This window comes from Typopeltis vanoorti, chromosome 20, assembly GCF_054136105.1.
Source record: "Typopeltis vanoorti isolate ZY-2024b chromosome 20, IOZ_Tvanoo_1.0, whole genome shotgun sequence".
Classification (NCBI taxonomy): domain Eukaryota; kingdom Metazoa; phylum Arthropoda; class Arachnida; order Uropygi; family Thelyphonidae; genus Typopeltis; species Typopeltis vanoorti.
In genome coordinates this window covers 44,962,452-44,980,914 of record NC_143568.1, presented here as the reverse complement: position 1 = coordinate 44,980,914, position 18,463 = coordinate 44,962,452, and the positions used below count along the sequence as shown (strand labels likewise).

Here is an 18,463-nt window from a genome sequence, read left to right as displayed (position 1 = left end):
GATTTTGAAAATAGTATCTCAGACCTATAGTAACTTCTATGCAGCACAGTAATTGTCTTCCACTTAAATCTGTGTGAAGGAATATGAAGAACATGATCTGCCATTCCTGACTTCGTATTCAGATGATAGCTGATGCACTTTATGTTCTTCAAGAAAGACATTAATAGGTCTGTCCAAATCTGGATAAACTGTAAGCATAAGGACCATTACACACTCCTGGATAATCAAGAGGATGAGGCTGATCTTTAGGAAAATGCATGAAGGTTGCTAGATGGAAGAGTGGTATGGGAGATGATTATGTATGCAAAGAAAAGATGTAATATGAATATAACATCTTGTGTGCTAGTTGCAGGAGGGATGGTATTTTGTCTACTTTATAAGGGGCTGTAGTCATTGGCTAAGAAAAAAAGTGTGACAAAGGCATGCAAAGAGTTCAGTGGCAAGCTCTGTGTCATTTAAACAAATAGCCTTGGCTGTGTGTGTGTGTGTGTGTGTGTGTGTGTGTGTGTGTGTGTGTGTGTGTGTGTGTGTGTGTGTGTGTGTGTGTGTGTGTGTGTGTGTGTGTGTGTGTGTAGGATATCACTGGAAATGTTGAAGGCCATGATGCCAAAAAAAAGTAATGCATTATCTACAGAATGTTGGTTTTTGTGCATTGAGTGCTTTGTTTCTAGAAATTCTATATAGAAATTAACTAGAGGGGAATCCATTACAATTCCATCTAGTTGTTTGTATATTTTTTCTTTCCCTGAAGAAATCTCTGTCAGTGGTATACTGGGAAACAAAAGTAATATCAAAGCTAAACATGATATGCATTTTTGAAAATTATGGAGACAACTACAGTGTTTGAATAAACATGGTATCTTAATTTTTCAGTTAAGATTTTTAATTCAGGTTTTATAGTGAACAGAATTTTTAATAAAGGAGGGAGCATGACCTGAGAGGGAGGAGAGTGATTTTGCTAATTGAAATCCCATTTGATCCCAATCTATCCTAAGATTCTGCAACACCCAAAACACCACTACCTCATCTACCCATATTCTCACATCTGTCATGGAACTATCTTGACCTAGCTGATATGTCCTCACAAAGTAACCACTCACTCCTTGCTTCAGTATTTGTTCAAATTATTATCCTCCCATAGTCATCTGTAGCACAAGAACTCTTTGGGATTTCCTTTGATCTGCTTGGTTAATTTACTCCCATAATATCATTTTGCTTTCTATGCTGGTCTAGAAAGCAAAATGATAAGCATAGACCCTTCTTGTCTATGCTTACTACTCATGAATGATAGTACCAAGCTGATCACCTTATTTTCTTTATATTATTATTATTCAGGCCTCCATGAAGTCAAAAGACTCATTGCAGGAGGTCCTTCCTAAGAAACACAAAATCTATCAAGACTCATCGAGGGAGGTCCCTCCTAGGAAACACAAAGTCTATCATACCACTCCTTAAACTCATTTACCATTCTCTCTCTCTTTCTCTCTTTCTCTCACCACTCTATCAGGCAATGCATTCCATGGTTATATATCCTCAACATTTTTCTGCAGCTCCTGTTTAATGATGCTACTATCCATTTGAATTCCAATATGATTTATTCTCCACATACACTGGCATTTCACCAACATACAGCTGCCATCCTCAAAAAAAAAATGTTAACCGAGTGAATGCATTTGCTTTGTTAACATTATATTCTGTGTGAATCTCCTAATTGAAATGATTATTATTATTATTATTCAGGCCTCCAAGGAGTCAAAAGACTCATCGAGGGAGGTCCTTTCTAAGACAAAGTCTGTCAAGACTCATCGAGGGGAAGTCCCCCTCTGAGAAACACAAAGTTTATCATACCACTCCTTAAACCCACTGACCGTTCTCGCTCCCACCACTCCATCAGGCAATGCATTCCACGGCTCAACCACCCTCCACACAAAGAAACCACTCCTTACCCTCCTGCTCACAGTTTCCTTTCGTAACTTCCAGGGATGGCCTCTTGTCATCACTCCTTCCCGCTGATCAACCAAGCGAAAGAACTCCCCAGTGTCAACCCTGTAACCACCTCTCAACAGCTTAAAAGTCTCAATCATATCACCTCTCCTTCTTCTATCCACCAAACTCTGCAGTCCACATTCTCTCAGCCGATCCTCATAACTATCCTTGTACAGTCCTGAAACCATCCCTGTCATCCGTCTTTGTATCCTTTCCACGGTTAATTTATCCCCTTCAAATCCCGGGGACCAAATCTGAGAACAATAGTCCAAGTGTGGTCTGATCAGAGACTTATACAACGGAATGATAACCCTCTTATCTCTGCAGGTCAGTGTCCTTCTCATAATAGCAGCAATCCTCTGTGTTACCTTCACCACCTTTGCAATATGTCCCCTAAACTTCAGGTTTCTATCAATCATCAACCCCAGATCTCTTGTCTCCCCTACTTCCTCCAGTATAACTCCTCCCATAGAGTATGCAGCATCCCATCGATGTTTCCCAAACCTCAAGACCTTGCATTTTGCTGCATTAAACTGACACCCCCATTCATTTGCCCATCTATCTAGCTTATTTAAATCCTCTTGCAGGGCTACCACATCTGCACTATTACTAATAATCCTTCCAAGCTTCGCATCATCCGCAAACAACTGAATATACCCCTGCAATCCACTGGCTATGTCATTGATATAAAGGTTAAACAATATAGGTCCTAGTACTGAGCCCTGTGGGACCCCACTTGTAACCCTCTGCCTCCTGGAAACTGCTCCACCATACACAACTCTCTGATACCTATTAGACAGCCAATCCTGAATCCAGTTGATCAATCTGACATCCAGACCCATGTGCTGCAACTTAAATATCAGCTTATCATGTGGCACCCTGTCAAATGCCTTCGCCAAGTCTAAGAAAATTGCAGTATATGCCTTTCCCTCATCTAATGCTCTTGTAACTTTATTATAAAAGGCTAGCATATTGCTAAAACAAGAGCGTCCTTTCACAAATCCATGTTGATTCTCACAGATAACATTACCCTCATCTGCCCAATGCTGTACACGGTCCCTCACTACTTTCTCCAAGATCTTAACAACTACTGATGACACACAGACTGGCCTATAATTAGACACTTCCAGTCTGTTACCACCCTTATGCAATGGCACTATCTTACCTTCCTTCCATTCCCTGGGCACCTTTGCCAAAGCCAGACTTTCATTGAAAAGCCACGTTAAAGGTATTGTCAATTCCCTAGCACATTCTCTCAAAACTCGTGGCGAAATACCATCCAGTCCCACAGCTTTACTGACATCCAGAGTACTCAGTATCTGAAACACACTCTCCTCCTGTACCTCCAGACCTTGTACCAGTCCTATCCCTCTAGCATTAAAACTGACTCCTCTAGGATGAAATACTCCAATAAAGTGTTCATTGAACAATTCCACTATGTCCTCTGCATCAGTCACTCTATTCCCATTTTTATCCCACAATATCATTCTTCCACAGTCATTTCTCCTCCTACTGGCCACATAGCTAAAAAATTCCCTAGGATTTTCTTTGCATCTTAGGGCCAATCTCCTCTCATATTCCAGTTTCGCTTTCCTTACCACACGAGTCACTCTTCTGGCCTGTGTCTTATATTCCTCATGCATCTCTTCACCTGTCTCCTTATATCTCTTCCATAGCCTCTTTTTCGCATGCAATTCCTGTTTAATATTGTTTGTCATCCACTTTACTCCAAATTGCGCCCTCTTCTTCACTCGTGGTATACAACTTACCATTGCTGATAACAAATATTCTTTCAAAATTTCCCACGCACTGGTGATATCCCGGCCTTCCAATTCCTCCCTCCATGAAACTTCCCGAAGTTGACGTCTAAGACTATTATAATCACCTGCCTTATAATTCCACATAAGTTCCCGCCTCTTTGATACTCCTGCATGTCTATTCATTTTCCAAGTCAAAACCATATGGTCACTCTCTCCAACTGGTGGGAGAGACATCAACTCAGTTATTATCAACTCTTCTGATGCTATAACCAAATCCAAAATTTTTGAACCTCTTGTTCCCTCTGTTACATGTTGCCTAAGACATTTGTCCCTCAAGAATTCTAGAAATTCCATTCCCCTATTGTTACATGCATCTTCCTCTCTCCAATTTATACTACTGAAGTTAAAATCTCCCATAACAATCATTCTTCTTGCACTTGCCAAACTTAGCTGTCTAAACATCTCCTGGTCCCCATCCTCTGTGCTCCTGGGTCTGTAGCAACACCCCACTAAATATCCTGTCTTGCCTACCTCTACCTCACACCATACGCTCTCAAAATCATTTGTCTCACTACCTTCCAAATTCTCCACTCTTAGAGGACATAGGTCATCACTTATCATAAGCAGCACCCCACCACCACGCTTTCCCCTCCTATCCTGGCGAAAAATGCTATACCCAGCGACTTCTATCCCTGTTTTTATATCCCCTTCTGTCAACCACGTCTCAGTGATCGCAATAATTTTTGGCCAGGCTGATGCTATCTGCGCCACCAATTCCTCTCCCTTATTCCGGATACTCCTGGCATTAGTATACAGTATATAAATGCCATTGTTTCTATACCCAGCATTATCCCTTCTAGACTCCACTGGGCTCAGTCTTACCTGACATTGTCTCCCTTCTCCCAAGTATCCATTCCCACAAGAGGCCACCCCTGCTATCATCCTCCCTGGGACACACTGACTCGTTCAGAACAGCAATCTCTCCAGATGCCTACGTCCTTCCTCATTCAAATGCAAACGGTCTCTCGCAAACAACTCCTCTCTTTCCTCAAACGCACTCCAAGCATCCACATATATCAGTCCTCTCTTGTCACACATTCTCGCTATTATGCCATTCAATATCACCGCTCTTCTGTTAAGCTCATCATTATCATACCTAGGCAACACGCACACTATTTTTCCTCTCTCTGTCTTCTTCCGTACAGTCTCAAGCAAAAATCTCATATCTCTCGCTGCCCGACTTACATTACCACTCAAGTCATTCGTTCCTACCATCACAATCATCTCATCCACCCTTTCACTTCTCTTAATTGCCATAGCCACCCTTTCTATTGTTCCTCCTGGCAAACACTCCTCACGCATCCTATCCTGAACACCACGGATCATTGAGTCACCATACATTATACCTCTTACCATTCCATCGCTCCTATTGTTTCCATTCTCTCCTCTTCTTTCATTCCCATACCTCTCTCTTCTACTGTTTCCATTCTCTCCTCTTCTAGCACTCCCATACATCTCTCTCATTCCCTCTCTCCTACTGTTTCCATTTTCTCCACTTCTAGCACTTCCATATCCCTCTCTCATTCTGTCTCTCCTACTACTGTTTCCATCCGCTCGTCTTCTAGCATTCCCATACCTCTCTCTCATTCCATCTCTCCTACCGTTTCCATTCTCTCCTCTTCTAGCACTTCCATATCTCTCTCTCATTCCGTCTCTCCTACTGTTTTCATCCTCTCGTCTGCTAGCATTCCCATACCTCTCTCTCATTCCTTCTCTTCTACTGTTTCCAATCTCTCCTCTTCTAGCACCCCCATACCTCTCACTCATACTCCTTAAATTCTCTCTCTCTCCTACTCTGATTCGCCTTGCATTCATCTCTTCCATTCTCCTAATCTTATCTTTCATACTTCTGCTCTCATTCACTAGACATTCCACCTCCTCTTTCAACTCATCTATCTCCCGCTGCAGGTCAGTCACTCTTAATCTAAATTCACTCTCCCAAACAAAACCATCTCCTAAACTTCCACAGTCACTCACACCTTCCACACTATCAACCATTATTTTCTCATTCTCTCCTATCATACTACTCGTCTTCCTACATTCATTCTCCGTTCCTGGAGCAACAAAGTCGGATATCGATATATCTAATGTAGTTATTTCCTCCAACTGCCTGCATTTTGCGCACATACGCTCTCCACTCTCTTTAACAAACCACATATGTAATTCCTTAGAAGCATACATGCCGCAAGTACTGCATGCCACAAAGTCCCTTATGATATTGCTAATAATCGAGTTCTTAAATGGCGGAGGACTTGGCGTTACGTCACTTGCGACTGCTTCTGAATCCACCATCATTCCTTACTGCCGAGTAGCGGAATCCTTAATAATTATTCAATTAATAAATAAGAGGGGGAAAAAAGTACAAACATCAGAACATTTAAGTACTAATATAATTAAATAAAATGAAATATAACTAAATATAAAGTAACTTAGCTTCGTTTTGTCTTCCACCGTTACGCGTTCGATTCTGACGGTACCAACATATATTATATCGCGACAGCAACTAACTTCCGAAAAACAACCACTGAAGTACACTCGTATTCAGAGAAACAATTCAGCACTCAAAAACGTATAAAAACGGGAAAAAAACGGACTATTCACAGATTAAAAATCACTTTCTTCTGCACAGCTCAAATTCACCTAAAGAATAAACAGCAGCAGCAACAGAGTATAATGAAACTTGGTGCACATTCCTATCTCACTCTTTTCACTTTACCAGTGTGCTTACATTTGCTTTATCGATGCTAATTTTGTTCATTTCTGAAGATTGCAATGATATTTTGTGAAATGCCAAAGTATATAAGTAAAAATAAAACTGAAACCAGTTCCTATATAGTTTTTTTTATTTAAAAAAACAAGGCTTTTAAAACATGGCAGAGTAACTCACCAAAACAGTAACCTCTGGTTCAGCCTCTCCTGCATCTTTTGCATCAATTGTAAATTCAGTGGGAATACTGGCAGGTATTCCTTTGCTGTTAATTCCAGGACCATGCAGTTTTACATTTTTAGGTTCTACCTTTGGCCTAACTTTCATCTGGAATGGACTACAAAATAAATATATAAAACTGCATTTAGAAAACTCAGCATCATTAAGTTAAAAATCTACAAATTAAATATCCCAACATCCAATTATAAAAATGAAATCATACATTAAAAATCATTAATGATTAAACCCACATTTTAGTGATAAAAATGCATTAGTACCAACACAATGCAGTAGGAAGAACAATGAGTCAAGTGCCATTCAACTGGAAAAGACCCAAGTTTAATTCTTTTCATGACAAAAATCTTTATATCAGCTTTTTCAAATGAGGATGAGTTATTCAATCTTGTACAGAGAAGTTTTTTCCTTCCAGGAACTCTGGTTTTTTTTGTGTCACAGGAGACAAATTGCCAGAGAACACATGTGATAACAGTCAAAAATACTATGTAGTGGATAGTAGATGGTATATTGTAGACAATGGATCACGTAGTGTATAGTAAAGTCTCCCACATGATACCTCCATGGAATCCAAGGGAATTTGGAGATGTTGCATAATGGAAATTAGTAAATATTGACAAAAATTACTGAATAAAATAATTTAACTGGGTTTTCATGTGGCTGGCATACATACTCCATGAAAGTATAGGAAAAAATTGCATAAGAAATATTCAAAAATAAGGATGTAATGCTAGCAAGTGACTAGCAAAGTTGGGAGAGTTGGATAAACATTAGGTAAAACTAAAAACACTACTAAGTGTATTATGTATGTTAATTGCTTATGTTTGTCTAGCCAGTTTGTTTTGCAAGATGATTAACCCAAGTTTCGGGGAGGAAAAAAAGATCCACCTCCATATGATTTAGATACTACTTAACCAAAGCTAGCAAATTATACTTCTACACAGAGCCATTAACTTTCCACTAAGTTACTTTTTGTATCTAAATAACACACAATTCATTTCATTCAAAGCATGTGTGTTATACATCATGATAAGTAGGAAGACAACATAATGGAGTCAACTGCTGAATGTACAAAAAGCATTATGAAGATACTTCACATATAAACTGTGGTTTGCTTATATAAAGAAAAATATGAATGAATTATTTATCAAATGTAATACTTTTAAATTCACTGGGAAAAAACTTCTTGGAACTTAAATTAATAAAAGCTGATAGGAACAGTGCACTAATATTTGAATAGAGCCATTTTAGTTATCTGAAGGCCATCACAGGACTCCTGGAACTATCTTATCCACAAGAAATCTTAGGATTTAAGGAAGATGCTAAAATAAAAATAATCTAAAGTAACTTAGATCCGACTTTCCTGCACCAAGAGATCAGATCCATGCACAATAAATAATCCAGGTAGGTTGTATTAAAGCCTTGTAAAGAGGCAAAATGAATGCCCTTATGTCAATGTTCATTTATCCCAAATTGCACTAAGTCTTTACTATTATGGCACATGAGATTCAATTTCCTACCTACTAAAACTTCGGAATTCCTAGCTTGATCACACAAGCATAATCTGACAATATGATATTCAATATCTCATCACACCAAATTGCAAAATTACATTTAATAACATTGAAATGACAACCATTTTCACATGCTCACAATGTCAGTCGATTTAAAGCATTCTACAAGTGCTGTATATCAGTTACATTTGGGGTTACTTTGCCTATCTTTGCACTTTAACAATAGCCATATGTCTACTGTCAACTCTTTCCATATGTCATTAATGTAAAGACTGACTAACAATAGATCAAGCAACAATTTCTGGGTTATACCACTGCTCATTCTGTACCCCCCCCCTCCATACATCACTTTTTGTAAATTAGTTCCTCCAAGCTAATAGTTTATAATTCAATTAAATATCCTGCAAGTTATGCAACAGCCTTCCATACTAAATATTATAAAAAGCCTTAGCAAAGTATAAAAGTTATCACCATGTATCCATTCCCATTGTCTAACTTGACCACAACATTATTAGAAAATCTGAACTTGTTACTCAAATATGACCTTCACTTAATAAAACTATGCTATTCATTGAAATTACAGATTTTCTGTCAATCCATTTCTTATTACAATCTCTTACCACTTTTCCAAAATCTTCCTAGTGCAATGGAGTTATGATATATTCTTTTCACTCTCGTGGAATCTTCCCTGTACTGAGACTCATTATACAACTGGGTCTTAGGTATAGCCATTTCAAGTGAACACTGTTTTAGCATCTGTGCTGATATCCCTTTAGCCTGTATTGCTGAATTCTTATTCAGTTTATGAAATAGTTCTAGTACCTTCTACTCATGCACCTGAGGTTTCTTCATTCAGTGTAGAGGTAATGATGAGCTCCATGCTGCATACACTAAGTTGAAAGCACTTAGCAAAATGGGCACTCATTAGTTGAACAATTTCTTCTGCATCTACCACTTGTACACCGTCTTTAGCTTAAGCAGTTAGTTTCTTTTCATACTCAGACTTAGCTTTCTGTACAATACTTTTCAATTTTCTTGCAACAACTCACTAAATTTGGCTTCATTCTTCTCATAAGACTCTACTGTTCAAATGATTTATTTCTAACCCAGATCTCAGATCTATAAGTTAAAATTGATCAGCTAGCTGGTGATGAGGAAATGCATCTGCCAAAAACACAATGGGTACTAAACAATTAATCATCATGGAAGACTTTAATTATTAAAACCTGGGTTATTGGCAGATGCATTTCCTCATCACCAGCAAGCTGATCCACTAGGTCTGTGACTACATCACACCATGTATTTGATCTTGTTAGACTCCACCTCTCCATATAGCTTCAAACTCTACTACATGGAAAATTGTTACTAATATTTAAATTATAGCTTTCTATCATAACTGGACTCAAGTCATCTGATATCCTTAGTAACAACCATCTTTCCTCCTATCTTGTCAATCATTACTAAAAATACTCTACCCTCTACATTGAACATCAAATTCCTGATAGATACTCTCAAGGGGGGGGGGGGTACGATAGTACTACAAGGTGAGGATATGATAGTACTACATGAAAAACTTCATCATTACTAACTTCCTATCTACAATTTTCCTCTAAATCAATCTGTTACTTGTCAAGACTCCAACATTATCAGATCTTATATTTCTGTCTTCTAAGGCACTTTTTACAGTATCAATCCACCTATATCCTGGTCGTCTTCCTCTGAGTCTTTTTCCTGCCAACCTGGCAGAGAACACTTGTTTTGCTGCTAATCTTTCCTTTCCCATTCTGTTTAATGTGACCATACAACCTGAGATTAGCTCTACTAGCACATTCATGGATGCTAATAATGTTAAGTTCTTTTCTAATATCCTCGTTTTAATATGATATTGCCACTAATGCCATCTGTTCATGCCTCTAATCTTTCTCAGGACTCTCATATCTATGGTCTCTAGTCTATGGTCAAGTGTTTTATTTCTAACCCAGCTCTCATATCCATAAGTTAAAACTGGTTTGAACATCATCTTGTATACAGCTAATTTAGTATTTTGACTAATTTCTCTCTTATTCCATATAAAATTATTCAGTTGACTTCCTACCTTGCAGCTTTGTTGATTCTGTTGTCGATATTCATGTTTAATTTACCATCATCACTAAAAATCATGCCCATGTAGTTAAAACGTTTTACTTGTTCTATAGGTTCTCCATTCACAATGCAGTTGACATTTTCAATACCTATTTTCATTGTCTTGTTATTGCTGACCTTCACACCAAATCTATTACAACAATCATTCATCACTAAAAATACATATATAACCACAATGATTAGTTTTAATAAGTAAATATTTCATCCCAAGTATCTTGGGACATCCTCAGTACAGTAATTCAAACAATACTAGGAATAACATACAGTTAGGGTGTATGTTACAATGTGATTACAATGGAATCTTAATACGTGTGCAGTAACGTGTTATAGAAGTAATAATTTCTAATTATTAATAATATTGAATCATTTGCCATCATTATTATTATTTGACACCTCCAAGGAGTCCAAGGACTCATTGAGGGAGGGTACCTGCTCTACAATCTACCACTCAATCACCAACCGACTGCAACTACACCAACGCCCTGTACTGCTGACCACCACTGGTATTTCCACTGACAATCACAAACATCCATGCCCACGGCAGGATTAGAATCCACAGCCTTTTGGCTGGAGAGTGGATACGCTATCCATTTGGCCAACCAGGCCGGCGTCATAGCCCTTTTTAATTCTTTACTAGCATCTTCTGGCAACAAACCATCAATTTTTACTTTATATTTACCCTCACTTCATCCCACAATCCTTTCAGATCCAGGATGTATTTATTGCTAGTTAAATCATTTCTTCCTACAACAATACATTGCCTTTTTTTGTTGTTTGTTACTTTGTTTTTCAATTGCATTTGCTATATTTTTGGTTTTGACCCCCAGAAAAGTTGTAGTAACACAGTCAGTGTCATGTTTTATGAGAGAATTGCCATACAATAAACATCCATGTTTGTATATTCTACTTTACTTTACTTGCCTGATCGTTACTCAATATCTTACCTGCTTCAGTGGTTTGCGACTCTCATCGTCCTGCTGCTTAACTTTCTTATCCTTCCTATGCCTTATTAAGGCTTCAACGTTTTCTAACTCCTGTACCTGTCTAATAATTTGTTTCAGTCTTGACATTTTGAAAGTTGTAGAATCTCTCCACAACTTTCATTTTGGAAAGATTCCCTCTTTCCACTGTACAAAATATCCACATTGCAACATAAAAGAGGTAACCAAATTTGTACACATTACCCCACTCTGATCAAAGTTTTAGATATGGATATTGACAGGGAAGCAAGGGTATCAACTGAAAAATATCAACTATAATATTGATAGGGAAGCAAGGGTATCAACTGAAAAATATCAACTATAATGGCACTCACTCTCTCTCTCTCCATTTGGAACTGATGTAAACATCGGTTCCAAAAGGGGGTTAAACTCATCTATGCACTCAAATTTATGCTTTTACTATGAACTTTCCCCCCCCCCTAACGTAAGGATTTTCTCACAGTAATTAATATCAATAAGATAATATCCATACCTTCCAGGAATGTCTTTACCGCCATAAGCTACTTTGACATTGCAATTGGTGCCTTCTGGAGAAGGCATATAGGATACAGCATATGTACCATTTTTATTGTCTTTGATATCTGGTTTCTGTGGTACAGGTCCTAAAAATCATAAATAAAATTTCTTTATTATAAAATAGAATACAAAATTTCATTAAATACAACTACATAATATAATGAATGTCTTAGAATTACATGACCATTTTAACAAAAATCTCTTTATATTAATGCTGTAATAATTACAGAAGCACTTATATTTTTCTAATAAATTGAAATATATTCGAATATGGTGAAAATATAGTCAGTGTACTTTGTTCTACACTTGGTTATCATGACCACAGCTAAAGCATTACTTTTTGTAATTTTGAATAAAAGTGTCAGTTGGGCCACCTGGTTGGCTGAGTGGTTAGCAAATCTGCTCTCCACCCAAAAGGCTGTGGGTTCGAATCCTGCTGTGGGCATGGATGCTTGCAATTGTCTGTGAAAATATGGGGGGGGGGGGTAGATGGCGGCGTTGGTGTAGTTAGGATATCTTTAAGGTAAGTTGGTGAATTGCTAGTTGGTAGTGATCATGGTATAGAAGTCCTCAGTGAATCCCAATAATAAACATACTTTCATAAAATTCAAAACAGTTGATTAATATGAAATCCAGTGACATGTAAGGTAGTTAATATCTTTTTATTTTATTTTATTTTTTTGTTGTGATACCATAAAAAAAAAAAAAAAGAGATGAATAACATCCAACACCTAATTACAAGCCTTGATCGTATAAGGTCATAAGTTGTGTCAAGCATACATGCCATAAAACGTGTGCATAATCATGATTAGGAACAGTACAAATACAGTAATGTGATGCACAGAGTGGTTAACAGATGCCAAAAATATTCTGTGCTGTGCAAAACTGAACTGTTAAAAATATTATGTTATAGTGTAATGCATTCCAAGACAATGACAGTATTGGTGAAAAAAAAAAAAAAGCATCATTTGTTCACTGCAAGCTCACCAGAAATAATAATAAATGTGCAGATAAAAATTAAAAAGGATTAAAATTAAAAATAGTGAAGATTTTTATTGTTGATAACCGAACATGAATTTTTATTTGGAAAAATTGTATTTAAACAACACAGTCTGCACAGGTTTCTTCTTCATTTTCTCTACATGCATATCTTTGTAACATTGAACAGAATTTTTCCAATGCATGCTGAAATTTAATGCTTAATGCAATATTGGGATTTGCATCCATAAGAAAATCAGAAGCATAGTCTATTTTTCCAATAAAAGTCAAAAACTCATTTAATGAGAATTCTTTTGTAGGTGCTTCAGCAAGTTTCATCTAATTTATCATCCTCCTCTTCATATAAATTGATTGATCGCCATGAGCGTTTCATCATCTAGGTCATTTAAATGCAAGTCAATGCATCCATGCACATTGTAAGAATTAAGTTTCAAATCCAAGTTCTTTCCCAGTCTACACAATGTCTTCAGAAACAGTTTTGTGATTCAAAACTAGTGAAATCATTCTCATAATGTGATAAAACATCACTACAGAGCTCTCATATTGTTAGAAGTTAATTCAAACCATGATTCACCAATATTTTCCACAGCACTTCTGATATTAAAATGTTTCAAAAATCTGTCAAAATTATGGCCCCATTTCATGTAGTTGCTGTTGCTTTCATGGTTTGATAAAATGTTTGCCTCAAGTGATTTCAAACATAGCAATGACACTCAGATCCATTGGCTACAATAACGATGTGTTGGGTGGCAGTAAAAGGATTCTAACATTTTCATGCAAGTCAGAAATAGCAATAGGATACCATGGTGCATTGTCTATTAACAACAAATTTTAAAATCCATATCATTATTTTTGCAGTAATGCTCAACTGTGGGACAAAAGTTGTAAATTGTTCTTCAAACATTGGTCATGTCACTTATGCATTCTTATTTGATCACCGTATTACAGGTAGTGCACTTTTAACATAGCCCTTAAGGGCCCATGGATTTTCAGTTTGGTAAATAAGCAAAGGCTTTCATTTAGTTACCAAGCTGAAAATCTCAGGGCTCTCTAGTGCCAAATAATCTTTTGAAATCTTATATCCTGGTTGTGACTTTGTCTTTTCTGCTAAATAAGTTCATAAAGACACCTTCTTCCTTTTTCAAACACTTTTTTTTTTAACTTATCATTGGAAATTTTGCTGCAGCAGCAACAGCATCATTACTGCAGTATGCTAAATCAATATGGTGCTGTTATAGTAAAGTCAGAATGTTGGTAATGCAGTATGGCACCATACTATTCTTAAAAAAAATTTTAATTATTAAAAATTATAAACCATGCTATATTAAGACCCATGCTGTTGAAAACTGCACTATGCAAGTATTACTGTATACATTTATATTTGCATGTGCACAACACAAATAAAAAATGGCAGTAGAGGCTTATACACTCTTCAAACTTCAAGTTGTATATGGAGGCTGATGCGAGAAAAAAAAGTATAAGTATAATAATAAAGTAGAGGCATAGGAGTGCTTAAGGGTCAAAGCTGTATAACTGAGAGGAGACCTCCACATAGCCTTTAAAGGAATGCAGAGAACCAACCAGGGCTTCTGACCTAATGTCCAATCCTCACCTTCTCGTGGTGCACCCTGTTGGCTATCTACCTGGATACTGAACGAATGAGGATGGGTTGGCAATTTGGGATTTAACCGACCAAATTGTATTCTTATTGGTTAAACCAAAATAAAAAATGATAGTACAACATGACAAAATTTCATGCCGGCTGGGGCGTCGCCCGGTTAAACAAGGCCCCCATTGTTTTCGCCAGGGAACTAGGGCGAACAACGAAAAGTCAACTACTGGAACAAATCCTAAAACACACCCCAACTCAACATCCCCAGAGTTAAAGATCGGTACTATCAACAAAAGAAGCCTGAATGGCAAAGAAATGGAGCTAGCTGAAGAATTAGATAAGTAACAGATCGACATAATAGGGGTGACTGAAACAAAAAAGACAAAAACTGCTGAGATCTTTCTGAGCAATAAATACAAAATGTTATATTCAGGAAATGACAATTAAGGAAAAGAAGGAGTAGCCATAGTATTGAACACAAAATACGAGGCTAATCTTCTTGAATGGAGGGCAGTCTCAGGTAGAGTGATGTCGGCAAATATCAGAATGGACAATGGGACAATGAGACTTATTTGTGCCTATGGTCCCACATACGGGTCTACTAAGGGAGAAGTGGAGGAATTTTTTGATGCTTTAGAAAAAGCAACTGACACAATGAAAAAGGAAAAGTTGGTCCTTGTTGGAGATCTGAATAGCAGAGTAGGAAATGATTGTCAGACATAGAAAAATGTTTTGGGAAAATTTAGAGAAAAGAACAAAGCTAATAATAATGGCAAATACCTGTTGGATTTCTGCTCAGGACATGGACTGGTTATTACTAACACCATATTCCAACATAAAAATGTGCACAAATTCACATGGAGAGAAGAGGCAAGGAATAAGAAAAGTCTCATTGACTATGTTATTGTTGATAGTGATGTTTTCTCCCTGGTGCAGGACACCAGAGTGTACAGAGGATTTGAAATTGGAAGTGATCACTATTTAGTCTTGAGCAGGATAAAATTGAATTTCATATTGAAAAGAATAACATGTACAAATGTTTTACAGCGAATAAAAGTTGAGATGCGAACTGTACTCTCAGATGTGAACTGTAGACTAAAATACACAAAGATTATTGAAGAAAAAATGAGTTTGAGAACAGGACCCAAACTTGAGATACTCAGTTGCAAGCCTTGAAGAAATCCATGGTGGACACAGGAAATTAAAGAGGCAATGAAGGAAAAGAAGAAAGCATATCAAGAGTTCCTGGCAAATAAGTCAGCTTGTGCTCTTAGAGAATACAGAGACAAATGTAAGAAAGCTAAACTCTGTGTAAAACTAGCTAAACAAAAGTCAGTCATGGGAGGACTTTGGCAAGAACATAGAAAATGAATATCAAGAAGTGGCAAAATATTCTGGAGGTTGTTGAAGAAGCTTAGAAATGGAGGAAAGAGTACTGTAAAAGGAGTTAGAGATGATAAAGATGACATGAAAATGGGAGAAAAAGATATCCTTGAAGTATGGAGTAATTACTTTGAGAAATTGCTAAATGAAACAAGCGATGATAGCACAGTGGTAAAAAACACTCAACAGGCATACGCTCAGGAATACATATCTATACTTGAAGTAGAAAAAACCATCAAAGGCTTGAAATGTGGAAAGGCAGCAGGAGTAGATGATATTCGACCAGAAATGCTGAAGTATGGTGGTATAAAAGTCTTACGGTGGCTGCACTGCATAGTTCAGAAAGCCTGGACAGAGGGATGAATTTCTGATGATTGGAGTAGAACTCTAATAGCACCCATATATAAAAAGGGAAATAAAACTGAATGTGAGAATTACAGAGGTATTTCCCTACTGAGTGTTCCTTCCTGGCAAGATCTATGCAAGTATACTTGAGAAACAGTTGTGAAGAATTGTGGAAGAAAAGCTTGGTGAAGAACAAGCTGGATTCAGGCCAAACAGAGGCTGTCAGGATAACATCTTCACTTTACAACAAATAGTCGAGAAAGCATGGGAATATAACAAAGACCTGTATTTAAGTTTTGTCGATCTGGAAAAGGCATATGACAAGGTGCCAAGAGAGAAGCTATTCAATACACTACAGTTATATGGTGTCAATGGGGCATTATATCAAGCAATACTTAGTCTGTATTTGAGTTGTAATTCGGCAGTTAGAATTACAACTGCCGAATTACAACTCAAATACAGACTAAGTATTGAGTTGTAATTCGGCAGTTAGAATTGAAGGAAGTACCGGAAGGTGGTTTAATGTTAAATCTGATGTGAGACAAGGATGTACATTATCCCCTCTGCTATTCATTATCTATATGGATCACATTATGAAGGAAAGTGGTATTAAACATGATATCAGAACTGGAGATATTAATGTCAGCTCTTTGCTTTATGCGGATGATGTTATACTTCTGAATAAATCTGCTACGTTTGCAAGATTCCCTGACTTTCATACCATATCTGTTGTAATAGATATGGTATGAAAGTCAGCATTAAAAAGACAAAGACAATGAAAATAGGTAGAATTGTTGAAAATGTCAACTGTGTTGTGAATGGAGAACCCGTGGAACAAGTAAAACATTTCAACTACTTAGGCACGATTTTTACTGAGATGGTAAATTAAATATGGAAATAGACAACAGAATCAACAAAGCTGGTATGGTAGGATGTCAATTGAATAAATTCATGTGGAATAAGAAAGAAATTAGTCGGAACACTAAATTAGCTGTATACAAGACAGTGTTCAAACCAGTTTTAACTTATGGATCTGAGAGCTGGGTCAGAAGTAAAACACTTGACCAAAGACTGCAGATATGAGAGTCCTGAGAAAGATTAGAGGCGTGAACAGATGGCATCAATGGCAATATCATATTAAAAACGAGGATATTAGGAAAGAACTTGACATTGTCAGCATCCAGGAATGCATTAGCAGAGCTAATCTCAGGTGGTATGGTCACTTAAACAGAATGGGCAGGGAAAAATTAGCAAAACAAGTGTTCTCTGCAGGTTGGCAGGAAAACAACCCAGAGGAAGACCAAGATATAGGTGGATTGATACGGTACAATGTGCCTTAGACGATAGAAATATAAGATCTGATAATGATAATATTGAAGTCTTGACAAGTAATAGACTGATTTGGAGGAAAATTGTAGATAGGAAGTTAGTAATGATTTAAATTTTTCATGTAGTACTATCATATCCTGTACACCCCTTGAGGGTACGTCAGGAATTTGATGATGATGATAAAGTAGAGGTATGCTACAGTGGATTAGTTCTTGGACCACCATCATTTGATTCACTTGTTAACAATATTTCATGTCATTTGACAAAGATTATTCAGTTGCTTTCTGATAATAAAATTAAATAAAGTTATACAAAGCGATGATGTCGAGTCCTTTCAGAAAATTTAACTTGGCTTGGACAAGCGAGTGGTATTCTTGATTCAAATGTTAAGTACAAGCGTTTTTGTATTATGTACGTTTGAATTATGCTCCATAAGGCTTTTTTTTTTAATAATTTTAATTATGATAAACCTGCAAAACAAAGATTATAAATCCATAACATGTCACGGTTGGAGTAATGGTCAGAATCTGAAAACTTCTCTTAACACAGTACCTATTCCAGCCACTTTAAGATTCAAATAAGCAAACTGGTGGTCTCACACTGGGCAATGAAACTATCTGCCACCTAAAGCAGATGAAATTCATGATATGCAGGTGATGATTAACAGATGAGATTCAGACGCATTGCTGAGTTGTAAAGGCTGCAGCATGTTGCTGCTATAAGAAAACAACAGGAAATCAGGTAAGTTGGAAGATGTAGTACTTGCACACAAGACCTTATCATAACAACCTAGCATGTTTGTGTGCATATTTGGTCACCTGGTTTCCACAGTAATGAGAAATACAGAACTTGGTAAAGGAGAGGGTGATATGGTA

The 18,463-nt window shown here is 37.1% G+C and overlaps 1 protein-coding gene across 2 annotated transcripts in view; it reads right to left on the bottom strand.

Moving 5' to 3' along the window:
• Positions 1 to 18,463, bottom strand: part of LOC150095403 (filamin-A-like) — a 640,838-nt gene that overhangs the window by 210,401 nt on the left and 411,974 nt on the right. For both annotated transcript variants that reach the window (XM_090410722.1, XM_090410723.1), the window contains 2 exons: positions 11,877 to 12,006; positions 6,694 to 6,850 (listed from right to left, as the gene is read on the bottom strand). In XM_090410722.1, the coding sequence (XP_090266848.1) occupies positions 6,694 to 6,850; positions 11,877 to 12,006 (287 nt within the window). The remainder of the gene's footprint in view (positions 1 to 6,693; positions 6,851 to 11,876; positions 12,007 to 18,463) is intronic.